Genomic DNA, 22,993 nt, shown 5'->3' with positions numbered 1-22,993 from the left:
GCCGTTGCATCATTACTCCTCATGAGCTTAGTCTTAGAGATATTATCCACTTCAGAACCCCAATATTTGGAATATCATCATTTCATGGCTGTGAAGTGCACAGTGTAAGCAAGTGTGTGGGTAACCCAGTCCCTTTCCCCTAAATCTACCCTCAAATGCTTTCACCTAAAACAACTACAATTCGGTATTTTCCATAGAATGGTCCACAGGCTCCCACATCGGTATCACCTGGTACTTATTACAAAGAAAAGATGCTGTACCCCAGAATTTGTGAGGATGGTCCAAAAATCTACATGGATGACATAGTTCCCATAGGGTTCTTTGTGTTCCCTAGTTTGAGAAACATGCCCATGGAGGAATAAACATGGGCTATCAGTTTAGAAGAACTGGGTTTGAACCTTGGAATCTGCCTTACAAAGTCCCTAGAAAAAGCTCTCCTCGGCCACTGACATTTCGTGATCCAGCACGATGTTGCTCCTTTGTTCGTATTTAATTCCTCTGCCCTTTTCTCCTTCTGTAGTACATGGAGGCAAAACCTGCCCCCAGCTCGGCTCTCACTGCCCTCGGCCTGTGCCAGAGCATCTGAATGTTGCTGGAAAAAAGAAAAAACTCATAATGGAGCTAATAGGCCCCACTTTCAATTCATCAGCACACACGTTACATAAGCCTTTGGCTCTGCCCAGAAATCCTGCCACATTTCTTTAGACTGTTCACTTCTCTCCACTCCAAGGTGGCTATTTCTCTTCTCAATGCTTCTCAAGTTACCTTCTCTCTCCTCACTCTCCACTGATGGCCTTGCTTCTTATTCCACTGAGAAAGTACCTTTTTAAAATATATGTATATATTTTATTGATTTTTTTTACAGAGAGGAAGGGAGAAGGCTAGAGAGCTAGAAACATCGAAGAGAGAATCATCGATCAGCTGCCTCCTGCACACCCTACACAGGGGATGTGTCCGCAACCAAGGTACATGCCCTTGACGGGAATCGAACCTGGGACCTTCCAGTCCGCAGACCGATGCTCTATCCACTGAGCCAAACCGGTTTCGGCACGAGAAAGTACCCTTTAAGAAAAATCTTGACCCTGCCAAATCCATCATCTTACCAGTATCTGTACCAGGCGCTCTGCTCTCCATAGGGTTGGATGGATGAACCCTGAGGTCCCATATCTCTCCCCCCAACCTCTTTTCTAGATTTCCTCCCTTAGCATAAAGTTTTACTTATTTATTTTTCTTTCTTTCTTTTTTTCTTTTTTTTTTTTTTTTGTTATTCCTCACCCAAGGATATTTTTTCCATTAATTTTCAGAGAGACTGAAAGGGAGTGAGGAGAGAGAAACATCCATGTGAGAGGGACACATTGACTGGTTGCCTCCCACATGTTTCCCAAAGGGGAGTGGGGAGTGAACTGGCAACCCAGGTACGTGCCCTTGACCGGGAATTAAATCCACGACCCTTTGGTGCACAGGCCGACACTCTAACCACTGGGAAACACCGGCCAGGAAATAAAGTTGTCTTTAATTTGTCACAGAGTAATGTTTTCTTTAGCTTGTCAGGTATTAATTTTAAAGGATCTCTTCCTCATTTCCCCCCCTCCCCCTCCACATCTCTAGGGATGCAGGGACAGCAGAAAAGATTTATAGCATCTCCCCCTGTCCCAGACATCATTGCTGGGCTTGCTCCAGAAAAGGAGAGAATGCATTTTTCTATCATCCTCTCTTTTGTTGCAAAGTCTTTTATAATTTTAATGGTATCAACATTAATAAGTGTATTTTTTAAATTGCTCACTTCCTCTCGTCTCACTGGGAGGAGACCGAGGGGGTTGGCCACAGGGAGAGCGGTGAAGGTAAGTAATGAAGATCTCTTTTGGCATCTGGTGGGTCGTAACCGGGACCCTCCCTAATACAGAAGGCGCTCTCGGCCTTCTGCTCAATCTCTGCAGGCTTTTCTGTAAAAGTCCACTTCCCTCTTCTGCCACAATTGCCATGACCTCCTCGGATCCGCTGAGACATATTAATACAGAATGTTTGAGGTCCAGTAACCCAGCTCACACCTGACGAATGAGCAGGCTCAAAGGGGATTTTTAAACTCAAGTGTTTATTACCTCTGCCCTTTACTAGAGGTATAACCACATGGGATCAGTCAGAACGGATTGCGACCATGGACTGGAGGGTTGAGGGCCTAGGGGTCAGGGCTGGAGGCCCTGTGTGTACCAGGCATTCCCCTTGAGTTGTTAGGGGTGGGAAAGTGGGAAGAATTGGTAGCCTGGTTGTGGTTGGCACTCAGAGTGCCTGGGCAACAGCTCTCTACCAACTGGTGCGAAAGCTTTTCCATATTTTAACTCACGGAATGCCCGGCCACACCTGCTTTCAAGAAGGACTGGGGAAAACAAAACACAACAAAACAATGTACAAAAGAGGGATGGGGGACAACATTGCTGAAAGACTGTAAACATCATAAAAATAGCCACACACACCGAAACCAAAATAAAACAAGCGCACAGATTTTGTAATTTTATTGTTGTTCCATCTTTTTCAGACTTAATTTTTTAAAAAGCAGTTTTAGGTTTAAAACAAAATCGAGGGGAAGGAAGATATACTCACTGTGCAAACACATCCATAATCCCTCCCCCCATTATCAACATCACTTTTCAGAGTGATACTTTTTTTTTTTAAACCAAGGATAAACCTACATTGACACATCATAATCATCCAAAGTCCATAGTTTACCTTAGGATTCTTTCTTGGTGTTGTACTTCCTATGGATTTGGACAGATACATGACACATATCCATCAATACAGAGAATGTTCACTGCCCTAAAAACCCTCTGCGACCTGCCTACTCGCCCCTCCCCCACACTTGAAACCATGGGTCTTTTTTACTGTCTCTGTAGTTTTGTCTTTTCCAGGATGTCATATCCTTGGATCCAACGGCCTGCAGCCTTTTCAGATGGGTTTCTTTCACTTGGGGACATGCATTTAATCTCCCCTCCGCCCCCATGTCTTTTCACGGCTGATAGCCCATTTGTTAGTGCAGAATAATATTCCCTTGTCTGGATGTACCAGTTTATTTATTACCCATGCACTTGCTGGAGGACATCTTGGTGGCTTCCAAGTTTGGACTACTACAGATAAAACTGCTATAAACATCTGCATGCAGGTTTTTTTCCTGAACATAAGTCTCCAACTCCTTTGGGTAAATACTAAGGGTAATTGCGGGTTCTATGGGAAGAGCAAGCTTGTTTGTGTATTGAGCTATAATTGACATACAGCATTGTATTCATTTTAGGTCTACAACAAAATAATTTGAGTGCACACATTGTAAAATGATCTCCACAACCAGTCTAGTTAACATCCATCACCTCATATAGTTCCACTTGTTTTTTTTTTCCTCGAAATGAGAACTTTTAAGATCCACTCTCTTAGCAACTTTTAAATATACAATAGTATTAGCTGTCATCTCCATGCTGATGTTACATCCCCAGGAGTTATTTCATAACTGGAACTTTGTACCTTTTGACCACTTTCACCCAGTTCACCCAGATCAGTGGTCGGCAAACTCATTAGTCCACAGAGCCAAATATCAACAGGACAATTGAAATGTCTTTTGAAAGCCAAATTTTTTAAACTTAAACTTCTTCTAATGCCATTTCTTCAAAATAGACTCACCCAGGCCATGGTATTTTGTGGAAGAGCCACACTCAAAGGGGCCAAAGAGCCGTCTGTGGCTCACGAGCAGCAGTTGCCCGCCACGGACCCAGACTATGTTTAGTTTTGTGAGAAACTACCTAGCTGTCTTCCAGAATGGTGGGACCATTTGCATTCCACCACACCGGCATCAGCATTGGTTGTCGTCATTCTGGTCTGGGCCATTCTGATGTGGTAGTCTCTTGTTTTAATGTGCATTTTCCTGCTGACCTATGACACAGAGCCTCTTTTCATTGTTTAATTACCTTCTGCGTATTTTTTGGGGGGAATGTGTCTGTTGAGACCTTTGACCCATTTTTAAAAAATATATATATTTTTATTGATTTTTTTACAGAGAGGAAGAGAGAGGGATAGAGAGTTAGAAACATCGACGAGAGAGAATGATCGGTCAGCTGCCTCTTGCACACCCCCTACTGGGGATGTGCCTGCAACCAAGGTACATGTCCTTGACCGGAATCGAACCCGGGACCTTTCAGTCCGCAGGTGGACGCTCTATCCACTGAGCCAAACTGGTTTTGGCCCTTTGGCCCATTTTTAAGACCAGGTTGTTGTTTTTTCTTTATTTCGTTTTAGGAGTCCTTTGTACGTGTTGAATAACAGTCCTTGATCAAATATTGCCATTTGCAAGGGTTTCTATCCAGTCTGTGGCTTGTCTTCCCATTCTCTTGATATTGTCGTTTGCAAAGCAAAGATCGCCTGACTGTATTGATGGGAGTCCTTTTCTGGGTTCTCTGCCCGCTCCGTTGATCTGCCTGCTCTTTTGTCAGTACCACACCATCTCGATGACTGTAGCATTATGTCTGTTGTTCAGAAATGCCAGGTGTTCAGAATGCTAAAAGCTCCCAAGCCCAGCACTCCTACGTTAAGCCTGTCCACATCCTCCTCCCCTTACGCCCCAGCCTCTTCCACAAAGAAGCTCCTGGAATATGGCGAGTCTTTTTTGCAATCTGAAGAGGCAATTTGGATTAGAGGAGCCAGCCCATTAGTAGAAACGACCCATTTTCTGCCCCTCTATTTAGTGATTATGTGGCCCATTTAGTCCCATAAGCAAGCTCTCTTTGCCAAAATGTTTTTTTCTTAAGCTTTTAGATCACCAGGTTGCCTGTTATAAAAATTCAGCTATACCCATTCTCCCTAGCCACAGGCTTCAGTGATCTGCCCTGCTGGCTGATAGTCCAGGAAACACTAACACTCTTCTCCCTTCCCTGTCCTGCCCTCCCTAGTCCTCCCACCCCGAGACAGTGCACTGAAGGGAGAGTGAAACCTAACCTCAGGTTGCTAGGTATCATTCCATATTTTACCATGGCTGAATTTCCTCTTCCCATCTATGGACTGTGACTTCCTAGCTACTGCAGACCCAGTAAACCCTGTTAGTGGCACGTGGTCCATGAAGCTCCTCCAAGACCAATGACCAGCTTCTTCACTTGCATTTTTGGCAGGAGGGATTCTGAACGCAGAGGTGCCATGTTTTACCTTGTCTCTCGCACTGTAATGTAGTTCTGCCAGACGTTCACAGTACTTTTCCATCCTGTGTGTGGAAAGACTAGCCAATGTTTTACAATAAATCCTCTGCTTTGTAAAACATTGGCCAGTCTTTCCACACACAGGGTCTCGTTTCTGGGCTCCCCCAAACACCATCAGTGAGATCTCCCACCTAATAGCCTGAAGATTATTCTTCCTAAATAAAAGACTAAAAAGACAAAAAAAAAAAAAAAAAAAAAAAAAAAAAGAAAGAAAGAAAGAAATAAAGAAAGAAAAAAAAGAAAACAGCTTGGGATGTGTGCATATGTGTGTGAGTATGTCTTTGTGTGTGAGAATGTGTATAGTCGGCGTGCATGCCTGTGAACGTTTGTCCCTCTTGTGTGTATGTTGTTGGAGTGTGTGTGTGCTCTTTGCACATGTGAGAATATATGTATTTGCACATGTGTGTGAATGTATTGTGGATGAGTGTGTGTGTGTGTGTGTGTGTGTGTGTGTGTATATCTATATCTATATCTATCTATCTATCTATCTATCTATCTATCTATCTATATGATTACTAGTTTTTTGTGTGCTAGTGCTGCCTCCTAGTGGCATTTATTACTTTTGAAAGTGCTCACAAAAAAAGTTGGGAATGAAAAGAAGACAATGTTGATTGAAGTTGCCTTGTGTCAAGCACTGGGTAAAATTTCCCATATATCTCACCTTTGTTAAGTCTACCTTTCCAATCCTGCCATAAGGAAGGTAAAGAAACTGAAGCTTAGGGAAGTGATGTAACTTGCTTTACCTGGTCACAAAGCTAATCAGTGACAGAACCAGATGTCCATCCTGAAGGCTGGACTCTGTCTTTTCTACCATTCTTAGACTGCTAGTTAGGCTGTGAATTTTCCCAGTGGCTTCCTGGAATTTGTACCATTTAGGAGTGGGGCTGAAACAGATTGGGAGATATTTTTATGGGTGATGGATGCTATGAAGTTCTCTAGTAGTTGGTTGTCAGTTTGTATGGACACTGGCTGGGGCGATATGCATATTATTGAAGGGGAGGGAGGACAAATAGCCAGCCTTGAGCATGGAGTGCCCAGGAAGGCAGGAGGTAAGGATGGTTTGGTGAATGTGACCTTGTTCTGGCACAGGGAAGTGATCAGAACCTTTGTGCTAAAGGCAGTGGCTCTCTTTTTCCATAGTGAAGAAAAGAATATATGCCTTGTAATTCCCAGCTTCTACTTTCTTTATACTACAGCTATTTGTGGTATAGGTCATAAATAGGAGGTTCAGAATTATTTTCTATCCAATTTAAGGGATTTACTGGCTGTAGGATTATTCGGATATTTATCTCTAATGTGTTTATGTAATAATAATCATCATTCTTGATATTTACAAATGGCTTTCCATTTAGATCTCTAAGCATCACTCCTGTATTTCATTCTAATGAAACAAAGCATCTTAATAATGTAAATGGTGAATCATTGACTGAAATGTGTTTCTTTAGATTAGAATATCAGCTTATGCATTAGAACTGTGTACAGGCCTCTTGAATGGAAGCTATAAACTAGGAAGTGATGGGTAGCCTTATTCCACCCCAGGTGCAGAGAAAAGCACAAAAGAGCAATCTGCATTTATTCTTTAAGTCAATAAACATTTATGGATTGTCTCTATGTTCTAGATACTCTGCAATGCGTTGGGTCTGCAATGGTGAACCCAACATATATTGTTCCTGTCCTATGGAGTCTAAAAAAAAAGATGGTTGATATTAATATTTGATTATAAATTTTGATAAACACAATGAAGGAAAAGAACAAGAGGTTTTGAAACAGAATAAGGGTGGTCTGAGAATCAGTGAAGGCTTCTCTGAGGATGTGACAGTTCAATAAAATATTTTGAGCTGGCACATTATTATCCTTCTAGACATAGAAGTCATATTAATTGGTTGCTATAGATATCTGGCCATAAAATGTCTATGCAAAACTCTATTTTTTCAGCCACATATATTGCAACACTTAAAAAAAGAGTATTTACCTGGCTTGAGGTCCCTGAATGTACTCTGATTCCAGCAATTTCCCCCCAAATACACCTGAAGGTGTATAGCGTTGGTCTCATGTGTGCTCTTTGTTTCACTAAATTATTATACAGCGTGCATCGTTAATGTTTCTCCAAGTGTTTGTAGCTGTGAGGATGTTACTCTTATTCTCATTTTTTGCCTTTGATGCTTGACGAAGTCATGCCAGCTGCTGCTACTTTTTATTAATGCCTGCCCAGAAGTAGTTGGAGCCCAATGTTAAGGTCAGTGGTGCCTGTACTGAGTTTGCTATCTTCAGAAATTATGGATACCAATACTGCTTGTGGCTTCTGTTCTCAATGTTTAAATGGATATACCACCCACAGAGCAGGAGTCTGAACCTAGGCTCCATAGGTGGGCTTCAGACCTTTTGGAACCCTTTGATTTGTACACACATTTTGGGGTGTGTGGGCAGTTGGTGATGATGGGATAAGGAAGGTAAGTTATAGCTTTTTATGATTTCAAAGGGAGGTCCTCACCTCCAAGGATTAGGCATCACTTATTACAAGTGGCGGAGAGCTGGAAGTCAAACCATGGTCAGCTCTGTGCTTTATGTAGAATTGCCCACCTTTCCTTCATACTTCTATACTGTCAGTGGACCAGATCGGCTTACCATCTCTTAGGATGAGTTATAGGACAACCCTTGGTTCTCAAGTAAGGAGATTCCAAGTGGACACCAATCACTCCTCTAAACAGATAGGCTTGCATCCCAAGGTGAATGCAGCACAGGCTCAAGCTAAATATGTAGGACATAACAATAAAAACCCTGCATGCATATCTTAATATTTTTGTTTGCACAACATACATGTATGCATGTACATATTAGTGAAAAAGGGACAATCTGTTAGTTCTTGAAAGAAATATTTTCTCATATTTTTACTTTTACCTATTAGAGAGAATATTTTAAGAAATTTACTACACACACACACACACACACACATACACACATATATATATATATATATATATATATATATATATATTTGCTTTTTAGCTTTGTCATATTTTTTTCTTCTGTAATTATTTCCTCTCAGATGAACTTGACTTTGCTGCATTTTTCCTCTTGACCCTCTTTTCCCCCACTTTTCTGTTCATGTTCCTTTAGACATCATTTGTCAAATTCATTTCACATTCTTCGGGTAACATGGTTACATATTTTGAACCTCTTCACTGAATGGCCGAAATCCTGCAATTGCATGTGTGTGATTCCCAGTACAAATGATCTAGATTAGTAATTATTTTGTTACCTATAAACATGTTCAACTGTGCTTTAAAAAAACTAAACATCCTTAAAAGCACTTCATACCTTTTCTTTCACTTAGCCTTCATAATTGTCATTGAAACAATGAAGAACTGTTAGTTTTTACTTCTAGTGGGATGGGTTTAAAAAACCCCTGGAAAAGAATATGACTCTCCACTGGAAGTTTGAAAGTAAGTTTGAAGGTAAAATTGAACGAATCCTCTCTTTCCTTTATGGAAAATTGAAAAGATGCCTCAAGCTGTGCTTAAGTTTGATTTGGCACGACCCTGAGGAAATTGCATAGACACTAAAGAAGGAATCCTGTTGTGAAATTAGATGAAAAACAGTGATGAGTGTTTTCACAATTTAAATGTTGTTTCTGCCTGTATATTTAAAAAAAACACATTCGTAGTTTCCCCAGCAATGCAACAGAAGACCACAGACCACCACAGCATAGCAATGCGGACATGGAGACTGCCCTGGGGAAGTGGAAACCCCGGGAGCAGGAAAAACACATTTTCCACTAGATCTTGTTACTCTACACAGAACTGGTAATCAAAAAGCTTTTTTATTTTATTTCAACATTTTCAGAATTTGGGGTCAGGTTTTCAGACCTCAGTTCTGAATGCCACCCCCATCGCCCACAAATAACTAAACTAAACAAAACAAACAAAACAAAACAAAAAGGTAATGTCCATCTGGATAGTGAGAGACACCAGGCAGTAAGTTCTCCGTTTTTAGAACTCATTCAACGCCCATCTCCGACCAAACCAAGGCTACACCCTTCTGTGGACGTCCTCCCGGAATCCCATTTTCTTTGCCCTCTGGATGTTCTTCCTCCACAGCCCCCGCAGTGACCACAAACTACACTTGTGATGCTGGGGGGACGCATTGTCCATGTATAGGTCCCGGCCCGCTTCTAGGCTAGAAGCCACCAGGGCAGAAACCCGAGCTGGAACCTGCGCGCCAGGGACCCGACCGTTGCCACGGCAACGGCGCCGTGTCCCTTGGCAACGCCGGGGTCTGGGAACCCGAGCGCGGAAGTCCCTGCCTCCGCACCGCTGGACGGTGGCTGTCGTGGGTCCCCGCGTCGCCATGGCAACGGCGCGCCGCCGGCAGCGGCTGAAGGGGTGGGCGAGGGGGCGGGGAATGCGAGCGCGGAAATCCCCGCCCCGGCCTGCAGGGCGGCGGAGACTGTGGCGGCCCGCAAGGATTTGAAACCGTTTGGCGGCGGCGGAGGCAGTGGCCCATCGGGAAGCTTGCACGTAGGGGCGCCAGGTTCTTGTTTTCCCCATTTCCCCCTCCTCAGCCCCTGTCCTCGGGTTCTGGGGTGGAATTTTGCCTGGGGTGGCGGTCGCCCCGCCCGTGCGGGCTGGTGCGGGGTGGGGCGCCGCCCCGCGGGCCCCGGGCGGGTTCTGGAGGCCCGAGGGGCGCGCGCGGCGTTCGGGGGGCTCGGGGGTCTCCCTTGCCGCGGGCGGTCCCGGCCGGGCCCGCGATGGGAAAGTTCCGCGTCAAGTTGGACAAGCGGTGGCCGCCGTGACGAGGTCCCGGAGCCGGGCCGCAGGGCTGGCGGCTCCGGAGAGGAAATCCGTGTGAGGGACCCGCGCTCCGGGGGAGCGGCCTCGGCCTCCGCCTCGCGGGCCCCGCCGCCCTCTGGCCCGGAAGGGACCCGCGGGCGCGGCCCCCGCACTTGTCACTTTCCTCCCACGACGGGACCCGCGCCCCGGGTCCGGGGCCGCGCCGGTGTGCGGGTCCCTTTGTGGGAACCGTTCGCCCCGCAGTCCCCGGGGAGGGGCGCCCCGTCCCGCAGCAGCAGGTGCCGGGAGCTGCGGGGTGTGTCTGCGCTGATGTCTGGTGTTTAAGTGTTGAAGAGAAGAACCTAAGTAAAGACGAACAGTTCTCATTCCGGTCACTGTGCGGCCACATGTCTGGTTTGTCCCGAAGATTGAAAGATGAGTCCAAGTGAAATAGAAAAGGCACAGGAGAGGAAGGCGCCCTTTCCTAAGGGTGCAGCGGGGTCTCGGCGCAGGGGTCAGGCCCAGCGGGCACGTTCCGTGGGCCCCCCGGTCCGTTACTGAACCCCGCAGACCCTCAGTTTCCCTCCTCTGTGTAATGGCCACGAGCTAGTGCCTGTCTCCTCGGGCCCTGACTGCGACACCTTTGCAAAGCACACACCATGCTCCTGGCACCATCGGGGCACGCTCAGCCCAGGCTCTGGCCACTGTCCACACACCCAGGTGTGTAAGCCAGGGAAACACGCACCTGGAAGACACGATGCACCGAAATGCACACTTCAGGTTTTCTTTAATGACCCACCCTATATTTGAGATAGAGTTTGATTGGACAAAATTGATTGCATGCCACTTGCAAGAATATGCTTATTGTGCTTGGCGAGGGGCAGGGTATGCTGAGGTGTACGTACTCTTTGTGTAGCAGTTGTGGCCGCTTTATCCCCCAAGGGCTTTCGGTATTTGTGACTGTCGCAAGCTTTGCTGACTCTTGTGGCAGCCAAGCACCTTGAGAAGGTCTTAGCCCCTTTTGTAGCTGCCCACATACACTCAGGTTTAAAAAAAGACAATACCAGTGAGTTAAATGTAAAACATGATCCGCGTATAAGATTATCGCTATGAGCAGGAGTCGCTCGATTTACTTGTTTGCTTTTGAAGTAATTTATGTGACTGGTAGGCATACTCTAAGCCTAAATCAGTGATATAGCTTTACTTACTTTTTTTTTTTTTTTCAATTCTAATAATTTAAATCTGCAATTCTAATAAATAGCCATAAAACGGTTTGATTAGCTGGAACTAAGTAGATATAATTTATTTATAAGATGTAATTTGTGTAGCTAGAATTCCTTGAAGGTTTGAAATTGTAAATTAAATTTTTTTTGGTTTTGCTCTTTGCATTTCATTATTTTGTTGGGGAATAAAAAAGGGATAATGAAGCTCAGTGGTTGAGCATTAATCTATGAAACAGAAGGTCATGGTTTGATTCCTGGTCAGGGCACATGCCCAGGTTATGGGCTCCATCCCTGATATGGGGCGTGCAGGAGCAGCTGATCAGTGATGTTTCTGTCTCTCCTTTCGTCTTCCTTCCTCTCTGAAATTAATAATATATATATAATATTAAAAAGGGATAAGGAGATGCAGATTTTTACCTTTTAACAAATATTACATTGACTCTTTACTCTGGTTTTTAAAAAATGTATATCTAGCCCTGACCGGTTTGGCTCAGTGGATAGAGCATCAGCCTGCAGGCTCAAGGGTCCCAGGTTTGTTCCAGTCAAGGGCATGTATCTTGGTTGTGGGTACATCTCCAGTGTGTGTGTGTGTGTGTGTGTGTGTGTGTGTGTGTGTAAGAGGCAGCTGGCAGCTGATTGATGTTTTTCTCTCATGGATGTTTCTAACTCTCTTCCTCTCCCTTCTTCTCCGTAAAACAAACAATAAAATGTACTATATATTTTAAAAAATGTATATCCAGTATTGTATGTTATTATAGCAATTCTGATTGTCTTTCTAATTTTTAAGATTTTGTTATTAGTTGGCGATAGTGCTAACTTATAGGTAAGTGGCCAAGTGGTCAGATACAATGAATCTGAAAAGGATTTCAGATATTTAACCTGAGCTTTGGGCATAATTCATGGCTTTGGGTGAGTCTTTTAGCTTTGAATTTTAGTTTCCTCTAACGTTAAATATGCGATAAAGGTGTTGTTGGCATTAGAGAGACAAGTTCATGCTTCTTTTCTCTAAGAGGTCAGTTGAGAGGTGGAGGGAATAGCATATTTTGTGGTGTAACAATTTGACAATTACTTTTTCCATGAAGCAGGAGTTTAGATTTTTTAAAATTGAGAGTGAGCACTTTATTTAAGGGGCCTTAAGATGTCTGGTAAAAGCTGCTTTGTGGAGTAGGAGGTAGTAAAAGACTGTGGATCGAGGTAAGATTAGAAGCCATCCTTCTCCCACAAGCCCTCAGTTAGGGAATGAAGGAGGGTGTCAAGGGATGGATGTCTTGCTGAGTTTAGGAAAAAGAAGATGGAGTGGAGTAGGGAGACAGTTTATGAGAATAAGAGGCTGTGATGAGATAGTAGAAGGGTCAGGGAGGTGACGGTGATGAGAATGGAGAGTAAGGTGTAGTCAGATGGTGGGAACCTCCTAAGAGGGGACTTTCCGGTTGTGATTGAAGAGCAATATGCATCTCAGAAACTTTTCCTTCCTGGGCAAGGCTGAGGGAGAGAGTTTAAGATTCCAGGGTCATATGCATGTACTTGGCAGAGGATTGGAAACCTTGGTTCATGTCTAGACAGAGGGAAGCCAGGCCAGGCAGTGAAAGCTTCCTTACAGAGACAAGGTAGCGAGAACTTTCGATGAAGAGGCTGTTGATAATAAGATGAATATCCATGGTCAATATCAGAAGCTGCTTTAGCAGTGGGAGGGCCATCTGTGGAGTAAGAATGCCTGAGGCAGAACAGAGCTGTATTCTAAATGTGTAATTTGTAAATTGAATCAATGAAACTTGGGAGACCTTACATAATGTAGGGGTAGTTCGAATCTCTACCAAGACATTTCATTACATAAGGGAAGATATTGAGTGTGGATATATTTTTAACTTAAGAAACTTGATCAAAATCTACGTTTCTGGGTTTTGGGATTCACCCATTTATTGTCAATGTTTTCATGCTAATTAGGAAGAAATACAAGGAGCTATATTTTAAGTTTTTTGAGGGGAGTTATAAAATTTAAATGTTCATAGATAAAATCACTTTTTTGGGGGATACAGTTCCATGAGTTTTTACACATGCATAAAGCAGGGTGTTGCAGCCTCCTCCAGACAGGATGCTGACCAATTCCAACACCTACATACTTGCCCTGTGCCGCCTCTTCGCGCCCACGTCTCCCCCACCGCTCAGCCCTGTGCACCACTGATCTGTTTTCTATGCTTAACATTTTTGTCTTTTCTAAAATGTCATGAGATGGGTTAAACAGTGGGTAGTTTTTTAGGAATGGCTTCTTTCACTCAGCATAATATGTTCAAAGTTTTTTTTTATGTTGTCATGTGATCAGCAGCTCATTTTTTTTCTGTTGCTGAGTACAGTTTCACTTTGTGTTTTTGCCATAATTTGTTTATCCATTCCCCAGGTGAGGGATCTTCAGGTTGTTCCTAGTGTTTGCTGATTAGAGAAGGAAAAAGCTGGTATTACATTACATTCAGGTTTCTGTGTAAATAAAGATTTTGTTTCACTTGGGTAAATACTGAAGAGTGGGATTTCTGAGACATGGTAAATGTATGTTTAACTGTGTAAGCAGCTGCTAACCTGTTTTCCAGAGTGGTTGCACCATTTTGCATTCCTACCAGCAGTGCACGAGAGGTCCTGTTCAGTGTTCTTACCAGCATGTGCTGTTGTTTGCATTTGTTATTTTAGCTGTCCTACTGGGAGTGTAGTGATATCTCATTATGGTTTTAATTTGCATTTCCCTGGAAACTGAAAATGTTGAGCATCTTTTCATGTGCTTACTTGTCATCTGTATATCTTTGGTAAAGAGAGTAGTTTTTCTGCTGGTTATTTTTACTGGGTTGTTTGTTTTATAGTTTTGAGAGTTCTTTATATATTCTTAAAGTAAGTCCTTTGTGAGAAAATATATTCACTTATCTTTTCTTTGAGTCTGTGGCTTTTCTTTTTCTTTCTTTTTTTTTTTTTTTTTTTAAGATGGTTTACTTTTTAAAAACATATATTTTATTGATTATTTTTACAGAGAGGAAGAGAGAGGGATAGAGTTAGAAACATCGATGTGAGAGAAACATCAATCAGCTGCTTCCTGCACACCCCCTACCGGGGATGAGCCTGCAACCAAGGTACATGCCCTTGACCATAATCGAACCCAGGACTTTTCAGTCCGCAGGCTGACGCTCTATCCACTGAGCCAAACCGGTTTCGGCTGTGGCTTTTCTTTTCAGACCTTTAACAGAGTCCTTTGCAGAGCAAAAGTTTTTTGTTTTGCTGAAGTCCAATTTATCTATTTTTTCTTACATGGGTAGTGCTTTTTATGTTGTATCTAAGAAATCTTTGCCTTTTTCAGGGTCATGAAATTGTTTTCTATATTTTCTTCTAAGAGTTTTATAATTTTACATTTTACATTTAGGTCTGTGATTTATTTTGAATTAATTTTTTTACATACTATCAGGTGTAGGTTGATATATATATATATATATATTTGCATATGGGTGTACAACATACTTTATTATAAAAACTATAATTTCTTCATGAATTTTACCTTTGTTGAAAGTCAGTTGGCCATATTTATACTGGTCAATTTCTGGACTCTAGTCTGTTCCATGACCAATGTGTCTTTCCTTTCACCGATACTACATTGTTTTGACTACTGTACCTCTTAAAATTGGGTTATGTGAATCCTCCAACTTTGTTTTTCTTTTTCAGAATTCTAGCATCTTTAATTTCTAAAATTAAGTTTTAGAATCAGCTTGTTATATATACAAAATAATACTGTTGAGATTTTGTTTGGAATTGCATGAAATCTATAGATCAATTTGGGGACAATTGGTATTTATAATGCTAATGAGTTTTCTTTGACCTCTTTCATCATTTTTGCAGTTTTCAGCATACAGATCCTCAATATTTTCATTTTAAATCTTTTACAGACTGAACTATGGAAATGGAAAGTGAAGAAGAACAATGGGAGAAGCTAGATGCGGAATTTGATCACTTTGTCGTAGATATGAAGCCTTTCGTCCTAAAATTACCCCATAGGCCAGGTAAGATTATGTTTAAAAATTAGATACTTAAGGTTAATTTTTTCTTATATTATTTCATCAAACCAATGAACCATCAAAATGGAAATAAAACTGAATTCTTTTCACACCAGTTTTTATCATAAGCTGATATGGGATTGTTTACTTTGAGCTGTTGAAGGGTAAATGGAAATTTAGCGATAATGTCTTACTAAACCATGGATACCCCTTCTTATATTGTCATGAGCTTAAAGCACAGGGATCTTTAAAGTTTGCTACAACTGTTTCTTCCTGCATCTTTTTTTCTTTCATCATTGGAATGTTTCCTCTTTCAGGAGCCCACAATCCACCTGCTCTCTGACCCTTTGTAAAAGTGGAAAATAATTTATTGGTCTGGTATGCTTTGGTTAAATGAATAAAATGACATGTGAATGAGTTTTTGTGTTATTTTGTCTCCAGTTTCTGGCCTGTTATCTTTAACTAGAGACCAGTGCACAAATTCATGCACCAGTGGGGTCCCTCAGCCTGGCCTGCAGGATTGGGCTGAAATCAGCTCTCTGACATCCCCCAAGGGGTCCCAGATTGTGAAAGGGGCCAGGCTGAGGGACCCCACTGGTGCATGATCAAGGCTGGGGAGGGATATGGGATGTTGGCCATTTAGGAGGGGTCCTGGGAGGGCTCCAGGTTGTGTCCAGTCCATCTGGCTCAGTCCTGATCAGCTGGATCCCAGAAGCTAGCTAACCTACTGGTTGGAGTGTCTGCCCCCAAGTGGTCAGTGCATTTCATAGCTAGTGGTTGAGCGACCTTAGCATATAATTAGCATATTATGCTTTGATTGGTTGAATGGCTGACCAGTCAACCAGATACATAGCATATTAGGCTTTTATTATGTAGGATTATAGAATGAGAGTCTTTGTTTCAAATCAAAGAATTTTCAAGTAATTTAAGGTATGCAAAGCAATTGGAAAGAGTTTGGGGTGGGGGGGGGGGGGGGAACCAGGAAGATTCTCTGAGTTATACTGGGCATAAGATTGGCTGTAAAGATAAATCTAATTGGCAGCTTTTGAGTGGATCATTTGGAATGGGGCCAAGAAACTGGCTTTTACTCCGTCCAAATTTCCTATTTCCCTACGGTGTCTGAAGGAGCTCTATATTCAAAATGAGAAACCAAGTCAGTATTAGATATTTATTGCAAGGAGCTGCACTAGGAGAAGGGAGAGTAGTGGGCAAGTTATGCATTTTGTGGTCATCCATTGTTCTAGGCCCTGCCACTTTTTGAAAAATTCTCACCGAAGGATATGTTTTTACTGATTTATTTTTAGGGAGAGAGAAAGAGAGATTAAGAGGAAAAGAGAGCAAGAGAGCGAGAGCGAGAGCGAGAGAGAGAGTGAGAGAGAGAGAGAGAAATATCACTTGCCCCCCACATGCACCCTGACCGAGAATTGAACCCACAAGAGCCACCAGGGCCAGGCCTGTGACTTTTCCTAGTTCATGATGTTTTGGCATGGGCTTCCCTCCTAGCTTCTTCCTCTTTCCACTTACCCTTCATAACCTCTCCTTTCTTCCTCTGCTGTTCTTCAAAATGGTTATTTCATATTTCACAGCTCATTCATGATTTTTTGAGTTAGTATTTAATAATGTTTCTATACTGTTATCTTTTGATATTCAGTACTTTTTTTCTTTTTTGTCTTAGATCTGCTGATTAGAAAATTTTTAAAATTAAAATCTCCCATTATAAATATATTTCAAATCAAACTATTGTCATATTTATCTTCTTTTAAAAATGGATTTTAGGTTCAAGAATTGATTGGATTGTAATCTTTGGTTCATGATGTATTGTCAGTATTGGTATATCCCTTTCCTTCTTTTATTTAGTTAATTCTTAATGAATGCTTGAAAATCACATACCAATCAAGAATCTAAATAACTTACATCTTCTTGTAGCTAAAATCTACTTTGAAAAATGTTTTCCCCCCCAATATTTTAAGTAGAGGAATGAACTCTTTTGTATTAATCAAGTTGTACTGAATTCTAGCCATTCCAAAATTATATAGATTTCAGTTTGCTGCTGGGCATATAGAAAATATATATAATAGTTTGAAAAATGATTATTTAAGTTTATCAGTTTCACTTTTGCATTTTTTTTTTTTGCATAAAGTATGCTCAATATTTCATGAAGTTTGCTTTGTGATTACGTAATTTCAAAGCTAAAAATACAAAAGTTCTTTAGAGGCTAGCTCTCATACCTGCAGTGACAAATCTGGTCTGAGCAAAGTAGTAAATCCGGCCCCGGCGATTTCTGTAGGTAAAACAATAAATGAACACGACCTTTAGAAGCTAAGAGATTAAAGCAGGCTTATGATTTGTGTTAGGTATATAATCCTCAAATTGAGTTAGACTGATAAAAGATTAGTGTTAAAATAGTTTTCATGAGACCTAAAAACGATTCAGTGTCGTGGTAATATAAGATAGTCAATAGGTCATTATATGTGGATTAAACGGTGCTATATTTTTAAGGCAGTTTCTAAAAGGATAATTATTTTACAAAATTACATGTAAATAGCCTTCAATTATTTCTAGAGAGGTTAAAAGAAAACCCTAAATAAATCAACTATAAATCCCTGAAAATGATCAGCTTTCATAAATAAAACATTTGAGATTTAATTTTAGATTAAGTTTAAAATGCTTAAATAAATAAGACTGCATTTTATCTCTCTCTTGGTTTGAATAATGAGAATTATAGAAAGAAATTTCAAAACACAACTACAATTATTTTAGAGATGTTTTTACAGCAAACTTTTAATCTCTCTGCTTTTTTTGTAAATGGCGAGTAATCAGAGATTTTATTTTTGAGAAAATATTTTTTTGCTTATGTCTTGCCTGATTACTAATGAACTGGTAAGCTCTAGACTAGGGGTGTCGAACTCAATCAGAGAAGGGGCCAAAATCTAAAATCAAGCCTAAATCGCGGGCCAAATGGTTTACTGAACAGTCATAAACTGTCATTGTGATGGAAACGCAGCGGAGTGCAGTGATGACAGCGCAATGCGGGCCACATTGCAAGGCCTGGCGGGACGGATTTGGCCCGCGGGCCTTGTGTTTGACACATGTGCTCTAGACCAAGAGTTGGCAAATTGTAGCCTCTGGAGCAGATCCGGCCTGCTGCCTTTTTGGTAAAGTTTTATGAGCAAACAGCCATGCCTGTTCGGTTACATGTGGGGTATGGCTGATTTCATGCTCCAATGGCAGAGCGGAGCAGCCGTGCCGGAGGTCACAGGCCTGCAGGGCCTCACTGTTGACTGTATGTCCCTTTACAGTGTGTTTGCTGGGCCCTGCTCTAGGCAAGAGCAGATTTAGGCAGGTCTTTCATTTAGTGTTTGTTTACTGTCTCTAATAGTGCCTATGTATTTCTAGAGCGCCAGAGGTGTGCACTTTGGATTAGGAAGCTGTGTGAACCTTCAGGAACAGGGGCAGGAGTAATGGGCAGGAAGAATCGGAACCTGTATGCCAAACTGTTACTGCATATGCTGAAGCGAGGAGTGATTGAAGGCCCTTTTATACACCGACCTGAGCCCGGGACACTAAAAACTTTACCTTCATACATGGTAGGTGTTGTTGATCAAAAGGTGTATTAGTTTAGTTTTTTAAAAACTGCCCATTTAGACTAGCTGGCATGGTCCAGTGGTTGAGCATTGACCTATGAACCGAGAGGTTGCAATTCAATTTCCCGTCAGGGCGCATAACTGGGTTATGGGCTTGGTCCCCAGTGTGGGAGGTGTAGGAAGCAGAGGATCAAAGATTCTCTCTCATCATTGATGATTCTATCTTTTTCTCCCTCTCTGAAATCAATAAAATATATATTTTTAAGAAACTGCCAATTTATCATACCCTTTGGGAATGGTCATATTATCGATAGTAAGGAACAATTTCTAAGTAATATGTTAGTTAAAACTAATGGTTGGTTTTTTGTTTTTTTTTTAATTACTGATTCAAGTTTTTCTACCTTGAGTAGAAACCAGAAGTTGGCCTATAAGCGGCTTATACTTACTGATTTAGTCATTCTATAATATTCTACAATATTTCTAAAAATGTTAAAGTGTGGTTTTAAACTTGAGCCTTACTTTTCCACTGTTTATAATAATAATATTTTATGTATGTCAGTAAGTTTTACTTATTAAACTCTTTCATGTTTAAAAATTTATGAGAGGTCAGATTGAATGACTTCTAAAGTTTCTTTCTACTTTAATAGAGTGACAACAGTAAGTTGGAGTTTAGAAGTGATTTCCTGCACTTCATTTAATTTCATTATCACAATCAGGTTTGTGAAAAGGCAGTTACAGTTACATTTGGTTGATGAATTGTCAGTGTCTTGGTTTGTATGGCGTTTGAATACTTGAGAAATCTGGCTGGAGTTCTAGGGATTTGTAGTTGCTGTTAGGATATTTTAAGATTTTTTAAAATGATATTTTCATATTTTATTTTAACAGTTAATTTACACCAAAAATTCATTCAAGAGGCATGTTGCACAATTAGACCAGAATATGCTATCCATGGGAGAATGCCAAAAGTTTTAATGCTATTCCCAATCACATGAGAAACAAACATTTTGTTTAAAATCATTAGTCTTTGGGACATAGTTACTTGACTGAATATTTGATTAAACATTGAAGTGACTATCTCACTTAAAAAGAAATTGCTATGCATGTCTGATTGAGGACGGAGGGTCATGTTTCATCCCTCCCTAGAGAGCAGCCCCCCAGAGGACCTCTGTGTAGGATTGGGAGAATTGTTACAAAAGTACCCAGTTAATGCAGCAGTTTCTTCAGAATGTACCACGAAGACTGGCTCACTTAAAGAGAAATAAATGAGCTAATATTCTTACTGACAATGTAGAATATTTCCTGGAACAAATTTAGATGTTAAGATATGAGTATATTGTATTATGTTTTCCCATTCACACTCAATTTCATAAAACCAAAGGAAATTGCCTTATTTTACAAAGAATGATAGAAGGCCTAGAGACTGCCTTGGGTTTTCCAGCTCATTTGTGGCATGGCCAGAACTAAATCCCAGGTCTTCAGCTCTGTTGTTCTCACCTTATGAAGGGATTCTTGATTTTTACTTATTGTGGTTTCTGATTTTTGCTGCAGAGAAGTTAACGATCACAGAAAGAAGTATGAGAGCATATGATTAAAAAAAAGTTTCATTTATGTTTACATAAAGCGAATATTCCTTTTGTAATACAATAATTATTATCAGATTTATTTGCTATGTATTGTTATAAATTAATCAGATTTTTTATACAGCAGAGCACAACTAAAATGTGCTATCCATTTTATGTATATTAATTATTTAATATTAAATTACTTGATATTTAATATTAAATAATTAATTTAATAATGTGCATTGAATGATGCATTTTTATATATTTTTGGTAGTTGAATATTTGAATGGTTATCAATCTTGAAATCTTAACTAATTATTTTATTATAGTACATTTTGAAAGAATAATTTTTCTAATTTTTAAAAATCAGTCCATCTATTTTGATGAACCAAATCCAGCACAAGCCAAAGGTTCAAGCCCAGAAGGATTACCGGATTGGGTAGCAGGTGAGCTGGGAATGAGCGAACACAAATTAAATGAATCATGGAAGCTTTCTTCTGGAGACAGTTATACTTTGGTGCAGTCGCCAACTGATGGCCACAGGTATGCTATGAAAATGGGATTTCGAATGTGTTTCATCATTTAGCCTGTCATCAGTACTGGTTCATACATTTCATTTTTCGTGTGTGTGTGTGTGTGTGTGTGTGTGTGTGTTTTATGAAAAGTAGTTGATTTACTTTATATTTTTGTTTAAGTTTAGGTCTTTGAAGGAATATTTGAAGGAATATTGAAAACCAAATGACAGTTTGCTTTTTCATTTATTCTGTATTCAAAACTTATGTTATAGTTCTAGCCATGTTTTGGTCAGGTGCCTGGGTGAGGGCCTCAGGGTAGTTAAAAGAATGGCCAGTAGTTTCGGGGTGAGGCTCAGGTAAAAGCCAGGCGCCAGGGGGATGTGGAGGAACCCCCAAGGCCTCTGGGCTCCAAAGGCTCCTGGTCGTGCTTGACAGGGAGCCTTTGAGAGAGATACTGGCTCAGCCCAGCCTGGGGCCGGCCGCCTGCAAGGTGAGGCAGGTGTTGCCCATCTTCTTGATGAGTCTACCTCCTCACCTCCGGAATGGAGCTGAGGGTCTGCTCAGGTAGAACCCAGGGCAGGCAGCTCCAGAAGGGCTTGGGCCAGGCTCCTCTCCAGGGCCAGGGTGGCTTCCATGGTGTCCTGAGTTTTGCCCAGTCATCTTGGGCGGCTTCAGCGTGTCCTGGAAGAGAATGCAGCCTCACTCTGGGTTTTGCAACTTTAAGATGCTCAGTGCCCTTATGCTTCTTTGCCAACTCACAGAAGTTGCCCACGCCCTTGAGAGCCACATCTTCCCAGCCGAGAGAGTTAGGTGTGGGAGGCCCAGATGCAGGTTGGCCAGGTGGTTGGCTGCAGAATGCACCTTGGTGAGTGGAATAATTCTGACGATTTTGGGAGCTCATGGTTTTTTGGCAATAAGGAGTTAAGGCAGGAAAAACAAACAAACAAACAAACAAACAAAAAACCAATTGGTGTGTTGGCTGGTCCCGGAGGTGGTTCTGAAGGTGGTGACTGGATAAGACACAGGAGAGTGGCCGGAGGCTTGCAGAAGGGGCCTTCCTGGGGCTGTTCCATCCAAACACCAGTGAAGCACGAGACAGATCGGGAGTGCTGAAGGCACTGCCTCCATGTATATTCTGTCAAAAGTAGAAAGAAGAAAGGTAAATTGAGGGGGATCACATGATTTAAGAAGAGGAGAGGAAGTGGGAGGGGGGATGGAAGATATCTCTAGTACTATCAACAATTAAAAATATATTTTAAAAAATGAAGAGGAGAGAGACTGTATCTTTGTAGAAGTGTTTACCTGTTTATTCTTACAAACATTTTGTTTAGAACTCTGGGTGAGAATGATACAGAAGAGAGATACATGCATGGCTAGTTTCAGTGCAGGGGGTCTCAGTCATCGTGGAGGAGTTTGCGAAGACAGATATGTATAAGGGTAGGTAGGGTTCAGGGTTGGAAATAGAGCAGAGCTCCAGTTTCTTCCTCATAATAGAGGGTAGAGTTTGAGAAAACAGTGAGAATATTCTTCTGGAAAATGAAACCATACTAAAAATTTCCCAAGTTTAACAAAGAGCTTATTTCTCTTTGCTGCTCAGCTATAATAAAATGGCATATTAATGCAAATTACTTGAGTATGAGGCTTTAGTTATCAGTTACATAAAGTAATTAATGGGACAAGCAGGCAATCCTTGGTCATAGTCATTGTTCAGATCTCCTAACTTCATAAAAGCCTTCCCTGACTTCCCAGGTCTGTTTAGGTGACTCTTATTTACGCCAAAGCACTCTGTGTTCTTTGTTGCATTTATTGCAATTAAAGAGGTTCCATTTCTGTTCTTTTGCTAGATTGTAAACTTTATTAGGGAAGAACTGTGGTTTTCCTGTTTGCATTATATTTCCAGTTAGGGACTCCATAGAGTTTGTATTTGGTAAGTGCATGTATGCTTGAAGGTTGGGTTATGTTAGGCACTGCTACATAATCTTTATTTTATTTATTTATTTATTTGTTTAAATATATTTTATTGATTTTTTACAGAGAGGAAGGGAGAGAGAGAGCTAGAAACATTGATGAGAGAAACATCGACCAGCTGCCTC

The 22,993-nt window shown here is 41.3% G+C and overlaps 1 protein-coding gene across 4 annotated transcripts in view; it reads left to right on the top strand.

Moving 5' to 3' along the window:
* The first annotated feature begins 9,629 nt into the window (after nucleotides 1-9,629).
* The window catches only part of CEP112 (centrosomal protein 112), a 267,970-nt gene continuing 254,606 nt past the window's right edge, over nucleotides 9,630-22,993 (top strand). The window contains exons 1-4 of one of the 4 annotated variants that reach the window (XM_036451304.2): nucleotides 9,630-9,742; nucleotides 15,132-15,245; nucleotides 18,636-18,826; nucleotides 20,756-20,928. In XM_036451304.2, the coding sequence (XP_036307197.1) occupies nucleotides 15,140-15,245; nucleotides 18,636-18,826; nucleotides 20,756-20,928 (470 nt within the window). In that variant the 5' untranslated portion in view covers nucleotides 9,630-9,742; nucleotides 15,132-15,139. Of the gene's footprint in view, nucleotides 9,756-15,125; nucleotides 15,246-18,635; nucleotides 18,827-20,755; nucleotides 20,929-22,993 lie in introns of those variants that run through there. The other 3 variants (XM_045586287.1, XM_045586288.1, XM_045586289.1) reach the window with 3 other exon arrangements.

The sequence above is a fragment of the Pipistrellus kuhlii genome, unplaced genomic scaffold (assembly GCF_014108245.1).
Source record: "Pipistrellus kuhlii isolate mPipKuh1 unplaced genomic scaffold, mPipKuh1.p scaffold_m20_p_22, whole genome shotgun sequence".
Taxonomy (NCBI): domain Eukaryota; kingdom Metazoa; phylum Chordata; class Mammalia; order Chiroptera; family Vespertilionidae; genus Pipistrellus; species Pipistrellus kuhlii.
The sequence above is the reverse complement of the archived record's forward strand: the minus strand, read 5'-3'. Positions and strand labels throughout refer to the sequence as shown.